Source organism: Egretta garzetta, unplaced genomic scaffold, assembly GCF_000687185.1.
Source record: "Egretta garzetta isolate BGI_Z169 unplaced genomic scaffold, ASM68718v1 scaffold79, whole genome shotgun sequence".
In the NCBI taxonomy this organism is placed as follows: Eukaryota; Metazoa; Chordata; class Aves; order Pelecaniformes; family Ardeidae; genus Egretta; species Egretta garzetta.
The window spans coordinates 3902185-3910820 of NW_009260791.1; the positions used below are offsets into that span (position 1 = coordinate 3902185).

The 8636-nt window shown below is 39.8% G+C and overlaps 1 protein-coding gene across 1 annotated transcript in view; it reads right to left on the bottom strand.

The window, feature by feature from the left end:
• LIN52 (lin-52 DREAM MuvB core complex component) overlaps positions 1-8636 on the bottom strand; it is a 46373-nt gene that overhangs the window by 35419 nt on the left and 2318 nt on the right. The window contains exons 2-4 of the mRNA XM_009646609.2: positions 8494-8631; positions 7950-8016; positions 6860-6943 (exon numbers count right to left, since the gene is read on the bottom strand). Coding sequence (XP_009644904.1) covers positions 6860-6943; positions 7950-8016; positions 8494-8631 — 289 coding nt within the window. The remainder of the gene's footprint in view (positions 1-6859; positions 6944-7949; positions 8017-8493; positions 8632-8636) is intronic.

Genomic DNA, 8636 nt, shown 5'->3' on the forward strand with positions numbered 1-8636 from the left:
TTCTAATTCACCAACTTACGCCAAGTTCAAGTTTAATAACCAAGTGTCATGCCCTGGTTTTTTAGTTGAATAGATAATACAAGTTCAGTCCACCAAGGATGGAGCCCTTGATTTAAATATATCCTACCTACGATCAGCATCAAAAAAGGAAAAAACAAACAAACAAAACAAACAACTCAATGAGTGAATTGCCATTCAGCCATGTAGGGAAGAGCTATCCTAGCTTTGGAATTATCCATGTCAAGAGTAGCTTGCAAGGATCACAAGCAGAACTAAGTATGTTTCAAAATATGCTACAGTTAAATCCTGCTGAAGGAAAAGACGGAACTGCTCTACCCCTCCAAACCTTCAAAAAAGCTGAACTTGCAGGCAAGAGATCACAATAGACAGCATTTATCTGATAGAAATGAAAAACCAAAGACTACCAATCTGAGAAAGTGTGCCGATCTGTAAATAGCTTGGAGTTCAGAAGGACTCCTTTATGATTTCCCAGAAATTTCAGGGGCTGCTGAGGACTACAATCCACAACCAAGGACAGCTTAACTTGGGAGCAAGGTAGCTGTTCCTCATTCATGTGCCCATCCATCTCTTGCTGTCTCTGGAAGGGTCTCTCCATTACAGGGACACATCAGTGATTTCTGGTAGCGGTTGGTTAACTACCATACCATGCAGTCTCACCTATTACTAAAATAAATAAACAAAAAAAACCCCTTGCTATCAAACAAAAGGTCCTTCCAACCCACCACCCTGAATCTGACATGCTGATGGCAAACGCCTACAGAAGAGTGTAAGAGCAGGGAAGCACATAGCTGTACCCGCCTAGTAATCTCTCCCAGCTTTCTGCAATTCCAAGATTTCCAAGCCACTGGCGATTTCTCTGTGATCAGACACCCTCAATGGATTTATCTTCCAATAATTTGCGTCATTTATCGAGGGAGATAAACTGTGCCCACAACCTCCAGTGGCGATGAGTTCTGGCTTCAATGCGCAGCACAAGTATCTCCTCATGTCTGTCCTGCCGCTCTATTTTATTCTCTCTGGCTCCTGTACTACAAGAAACAGTGAAGAATCATTCCCTAGTCACACTTTCTCTGCATTAATCGGTTTTACAGATCTTTTTCACGTATTACACCAGTTGTCTCTCTCCAAGCTAAAAACCCCCAGTCATCTACTCATTCTTCATATTAAGGAAAACTATCACTGACTGACTAAACCCTGGCTGACTTTTCCTTTATCAGTCTGTGGTGCTACAAGATGGCCAACTTTTTGCTGTTCACCTGATATCTCCCAGGTCATCCAGGTCTAATTCTTGGGCCCTTGATAGCTAGCATCAAATAGCCCTTCCACTGTACCCTTGGTATTTAATTTGCTTGAACATATACAGAAAATAAATCAGTGTTACAAAGAAAATAGGAGCAAAGTTGCTAGAGTCCAATGAAAGCCAGGGCACACAGAACCACGGGGAAGTATAAAGAGGGACACTTGGCTGAGCACGTTCGGTAACTGCCTCATTGCTTTTGCAAGAGTGTGAGGATTTGACATTGAATAATACAGTCATTCTTACATTCTTGATTTTACAGGAGGAAAAGCACAAAACAGCTTCAACTCCAAATAAACATTTAATCTAATGTAAGAGAGCATACTAGCAAATATCACCAACAGGGAAACTATAAATGGTATTCACATCTGTTGGGTCAGTTACCCCACATTTTCTAATATTTAAGGCAGATACTGCACAAAACCAACATTGCCTCCACAAACATATTATGGCTAAAAAGAATAAGCTTTTCAGGAAGTCTTGCACTGGCAGTATCACCAAAGCTATACTGTGATAGCATAGCAGCCAGATAATCTCTCTGGCATCAGTGACATTTTTATAAGCATGGCTGTGATACCAGGTGTGCATATATACACACACACACACACACACACTCTTTAGGGCTTCTGAATCAGTATAGAAGGTGTTATCTGAAAAATATCAGAGATTCACAGGGAGGCAACAGCAGGGCCTTCAGAAAGGCCCTGGACAACCACATTCCTTCAGTGACATGGTGCTTTTCCATCCTACCTATCTGTTGCTTTTACACATAGGTTTGTTCCAAAGTCTGGAAAAAACCAAAATTTTTATTTAACTTTAAATTTATTTTTTTTTAAGAAAAACATCTTTTTCTCTGTGTATGTTTTCTCAGATACATCTCTTCGTATATGTATATTTAAAAGGATGACACGGCAGATCTTTAAAAATAACTGCAATCAAGGATAATAAAAATCTCTTAACACCAAGTTAAGTTTGCTTACTAGTAATGTACGCACTTCCCAGAGCTGCTAGATCATGAAACAGAGACTTTAAAAAATCTTCTAAAGTCAACTTTGACTCAGTTACTCTGAAAGATGTAACTGGTCATACAGTGGAAGAACAGAGCTAGATATCTAAATTTGCAGTTATTTATACAAAATGTTTTGCAACTTGCTGCTTTGTGGGCCACAAACATTCAGTCAGGATCCGTGACTGGGTTCCCAGATAAGAACCACCTCCTTCTTGCTTGCCCCATCAGCTGTGGTCTCCTCATTCTGTGGTGCTCATGACCCCACTCCAAGCAAAGCTGGAGGGACACAGGGCAGGGAAAAGCCCATAACAAGGCAATATACCTATACTTTTTTTTTTCTCTCCAGACTTCTGCCAACAGCAGAGATAAGACTTCTTGGCTGGCTGCAGCTCACATTCATGCCTCCCAAAGTCACCCTAACTACATGAACAATTAAAAGTAGGTGTGTTCATTCAGCCCTGTTCCTCCTCCCACCCTTACAATACCCACATTATCAGGAACAGCAAAATCCAGAGAAAGAAGGATTTTTAATACTGAAGAGTTTCAATGTATTCTAACCAATGAAATAACTCTAACAGAAGGGAAAAAGAAGCTCTAATCAGAGATCTGAAGCAAAAAGAGAAATGCAGCAACAAGCAAGAGGATGAGGTAGAGTTTTACATAGCTTGAAAAGGAGGCAAAGAAACACAAACTGAGACCTCAGAAGAGATGTTGAGAAATAATTTATTTTTTAAAGATTTTATTATTATTGATACGAGGTGTTGAGCCTGGAAGCTGCTGGAGGACTCCAGAACAACCTTGTAGCAAAGAAGAAATACACAAACCATAGACCAAAGAATAGCCCATCCTTTAAGAGGAGAGTAAAAAAATTAAATAAATAAATCATTGGTTCATGCTACAAAAATCCTGCTTTATTCAAGGAAGGCTATCCTTTAGGTGAATTCTGTGCTAAGGAAGGGAAGAATATTCTGCAAGGAACAGACACAAGTGAGCAAGAATCCACCTACTAGCATGCTAGGAGAGCTGAAGAAGAGATTCCCCATGATCACCTTGGAGATCCTTCCTGATCCATAAGAAAGATCTTCAATATAAGTCATCAGCAGATTAAATGGTGCAAATAAATTCTGATTTATGGAAGATAGCTCATCTTTTATTGGCAGTTTAATGACCTGCGTCTTAGTAAAAGGGAAATGAAAGTACAGGAGATCATGCAGCAAGCAGTCAGAAATACGTTTTTAAAAAAGCAAGGTGCTTGCTTATCCATTTGGTTGACAAAAATGACAAAGTTGCAAAATATCTGCCAAACAGAAGTATTTTTGAACTACAAAGGTAAAACAAACACCAAAAAAAAAAAAGCACCTTATCTTGTTTGAGTAGAAACTACATGTATTGGGTGCTACTGAAGCTAGAAGAATCGGATACATGGCTGGACAGATCAACAGTTACTTATTCAGAAAGAAGTAACTGAACCCTCAGACAAGGAGGAGGGAACCGGCATTAATGATTTCAATTGTTGAAGGTCTTCCTTTGCCATTACCAGCCCACATGCTCAAAGCCTGACATGTTATCAGATAAAGCTACTGCAGTCTAAACAGTACGTGCTATACTGCACAGAAATCATAACAGAGGGTAAGAAGGCTGATTCCTCAGGTGCCCATATAAAATACCGGAGGAAGCTCTGTCAGCATTATTCCATCCTGAATGTCATTCACTGTATCTCAGACCTCTAACCGTAGAAGTCACCTCTAAAATTTCTAGTCAACCATTTCTTGAACTTACTGTTACAATCCAAGCAGGGCAAGCCTGTTCAGTTTCATCTGATAAAGAAAAACTTTCACAGAACTCCACACTAATTAAGACGTAATCATTTCAATCACATAAGAATATGCAGCTTAAAGTGCAGACCAGTGAAATAGCAGTGACTGTAAAACTGGCTAATTTTTAGAAGTGGAGGACAACTGTAAATCAAACCAGACATCAAACAAGCTGGAAAGAAAATGTAAGTTATATGTTAACAATTTAATCTGATTCACAGAAGTCATGGGGCATTCAACAAAATAGCCAGGGTTATAGAAAGTGAAAGTAACCCTATGGGGAAAAAGAGGGGAGAAAGTTAGATGTAAAGAACAAATCTGTGAGAAGTAAGCAACCAAAGGAGGAACTGAGAAATCCATGGCCAAAAAGTTAGGGACATCAGGAATTATATAAGAATGTGGAATCCAGATAATAGTACTCAACCATTCCTAGATGAAAGCAGCAAACACGGACAAAGCATTCTGTTCCAAATTTGTCAAGAAAGCCTGCTTATACAGACAAAATAGTAAGACAGTTCATATGAATTTAAGAAACAAGGCGTGTAATTCAGTAATTATTAATTTATCAAACTACATCATGTCAAATCAATTGCTCAGATTTCAGTTTTAGTGCTGCAACAGCACCTTGATGAATAAACTTTTCAAAAGGTACCCAGTCCCACATGTCACTTTGCCTAATGAATTCTAATGCAAAATTATCACGAAGTGTGAACTGGTTCAATAACAGACCTCACAACGTAACTACAATGTCACTCAAGAGATACATTTGTCATGGAGTGCTGCAGGAATCACTCTGGTCCTGTATAGCATTTTATCGATAACTTGGAAGAAAACAGAGGTCTTTGAAGATAATAAAGGATTTGAGATAGGATGCAGAAGAGGAGAATCGGAAGGAAAAATAAGCTGCTAACACAATGAAGCAGAATTGTTTCTCACACTCAGCACAGATAAAGCATTTGACAATACTGTAAAAAAAAAGACAGTGCACATTCAGAACAGGATATATGTCACAAAAACAATCTTGGGAAGACGACCTTCAAATCATGACTGAAATGACACAGTTTTATAAAAAAAACAGCAAGACTTCTACGGGAAGCCGCATGCTGCCATCTAGAGGAGACTGGCCAGGAGCAGGTTTAATCCTGTTTTTTACAGCCAGCTTCAATTAACAGTCAAGTCAAAAGGGGACTATTAAATTCCAATACACAAAGATATCATCAAATCCAACACCTCTGGACCAAAACCACAAATCCTTTAACTTTAATGAACAGATTTTTCTTCTTGTTCTCTCACTTATCTAAGGCTGCTAGAGAAAAGAACTTGAAGACAGTATTAGGAAAAACAGTCCTGAGAAGCTTTGTTCAAACTCCACATCTGGTTTTCTGTGAAAATTTTCCTAAGATAAATGTTTATTATGACACACAAAGCACTCCATGTATTATAGCCTAAAGGAAAACATACTTCAGTGACAAGAAGTTACAAACATGGAGAGCTTTCATAAAGCTTGAAAATTCAAGATTTCTTTTACTATAACCTAAAGGTTACAACTGTTGGACCCCAGATAGTTCACTGTTTGCTCACTTTGCCTTCTTTCTGTATTTATTTGCTCTCAGTAAAAATAAATGGAAATGCATGCAACAAATATTGCTAAGGAAACAACCACCTTGTTAGCTTTGATGTAACTCAGGCTCTGCTTAAATTCCATTTAGCAGGATGAAGCTGTCTGACATTTAAGCCTACAGCTTAACTGAGTAAGCCAATCATCAGCCAATCTTTGTATTTGACTCAGTTTTACCTTGTTATAGTTTAATGTCTACTCCATTAAATGCTTTACACAGTCTTAACAGATGTTAACACTGAAAGTAAAATAAACTTGTAAGGAGTGTGTCAAAATAAGCTTAATGACAGTCAGGAAGACTCTGAATGTCTATTACTGCTTTTTGTCATCCACTGAAAGGCAGGTGAAAGACCTGCAAGTTTTAAAACTTTTGTTGCTTTGTGTAGCCCAAGAGTACCTGCAACTAAGGTCCACGCTAGAGCAAAATTCAGCATCAAAATTTAACGTGTCGGTATATACCAAAACACTCTTGAAATCCGCAAAGCTGGATCAACCTTTAAGAACAGAGTCCTAAATGCAATGGCGAGCTCTCCTCCACCATCAAAAAACAATAAAAATTGGCTGTTTGTAAGTGGGATGAAGGTCAACTTCAGTACTCAATGACATCACCTCCTGCCACAATTGAGTGTAGAAAAAAGTAACAGCTACAGAAGCAGAGAACAGCATGAACACTAAGTGACATGGGAATCCTATACACAAGTGAAAGTTTCACTGTGGAGGTAGTGCGTGAAGTTTGACAGAAGTACTGCCACAAGTATCTGAGAAACAGCTTTAGCATCTGAGTGGGAAATTAAGAAAGGTGACCCCATTTATATAAGGCAACATTAAGTCAGGAACAGAAATCTACGTGGCACTAGACAACACCACGTTGACAGAAGACCTCGTTATTTCTGCTAAGATGTTTCCCCCATGCAGACTGGCTGTAAGTTAAGAGATGTAAGCTCTCTCTCTCTCATCCTGTTTTGGAAGGTCACTAACTGTGACTGTCGGACACTTGCCAAATCTGCCAACACGCTTCTCCAGCTACAAATGTACCGTGAGCGCACACTTCAGTGGGAAGATTTGCAATGCAGTCAGTCACATCTGTGTACAGCACTTACATTCATCCAGTCCCAGCTGATAAGCCAGGTTCTGCAGGCCACGAACTTTTTCCATCAGGTTAGCTGTAGTGAGGCTCCCCAACTCTAAGAAGAGAGAAAAGTGTGAATTTTAACACTGTCTACAGCCCTCTAGTGACAGTTAACCTGTTTTACTTTCAAGTCATACTTCTGGCAAGATCTGTTTCCAGTGAACAGAGTATGTTTGAAATTCAAGCTGATGCCACCCCTGATTTTAACATACTGAGAAAAGACTGGCTTTCTCTACTGAAAAATACAGCCACTGATCTGGCTCATACTGTAATCTGCCACCATTGCAATGAGAAACTTGCCCCATATTTTGGAAGTTCACATCACTATATGAACAAGCTACAAAAAAGTATGCAAAAGAATGGACTTACTGTACATTACTAATGTGTGTTAAAGCACATTTCTTGCACCAAGTCAAAGTTAATTTGTCCCAATTTGACTTTGGAACAGTTTACCTGGAATTCACACGAAAGGCAAAGGATGCTCAAGGACGTTTACTGCAAACTAACAGCTGTAACATGCAGCAAATCTACATGCTAGCTAACCCTTCTGTAACTTGCTCATACAGCCTTACCATTCTATTAGAGATCTTGGATCTATGAGTGGAGACACATGCATAGAGCATCTCTGAACACGTCAATCAGCAAGTCTAAACTGCTCACCAAGTCTGATCAGCTGAGGCCCACTAAAAAAAATTCATGCCACTTCTCAAAATACAGGAGACACCCACCATACTTATGCAGTGAGAGACTGGTAAGCAAGGTAAGTGATACATATGTAACGTTACACTGCTTCAACATATTCTTGCATGCTTGTTTTGAAAAATCAGCCTGACATCTGGATGGTCTCTTGGAGATAACTGGGTTAATGAAAAATGTGTACCATTAACAAGATAAGGAGACTCCTTGAGTTGGCCATTCTGCAAATATGAGAACTAGAGATCTGAGGCCACAGGGCCGTCTCCAGAACACTGAAAGAACACGTGTTTTAAGCCTCTTAAGTAAGTACTGAATTCCCATCTGCTTTGGCAACCTTACTTCCTACCCACAATGTCCATACTCACCCTTTAACATATCGATATCATCGTTTTCTAATTCAGCCATCCACTTGGGAGGAGAACTTGTAATAGGCTGTTTGGAAAAAAAATAAAAGTTCATACTCAGACAAGTGCATTTTTAGAATTATACAAAGGAGTCTTATATTAAAAACTAGTTACACTGACAGCAAAAATATGAGAGTTCCAGGTGCTCTATAAAGATATTTTTATGTATAATCTTGTTTGCTAGCTTTCCCTGGACTTTTTAGAGTTAAAAAGGGCACAATACCACCCACAAGCCAAAGTCAGTAGGAAAAGGGGGATTTCCTAAAGTTAAAAACCTGGTATTTCTTCCAAGGTGTAATTCTCATTCACAGTAAGTTGCATAAGGTATAAAAAAAAAAAAAAAATAAGAGAGAGATTAAAAACGAAAGGCTTATGCTAGCATATCCCGAAGTTATAATTGAGATACGCTTCACAGAACAATGATGCAAAGCTCAGGAGAGGAAACGGCAGGTCTAGCGCCACAGGGAAGCGGGGGAAGGTGGAGAGCAACGCAGCCATCACTCACGCTTTTGAAGGAGGCGGCGAACTCGGCAACGCCGGGCACTGGGGAGAGAAAACGAAGGGCAGCGGGGGGTGAGCGCCTTGGCAGCACCCCAACACCCCCACCCCGCCCGGCCCCGTGGACCGGGCCCGGCCCGCGCAGCTGCC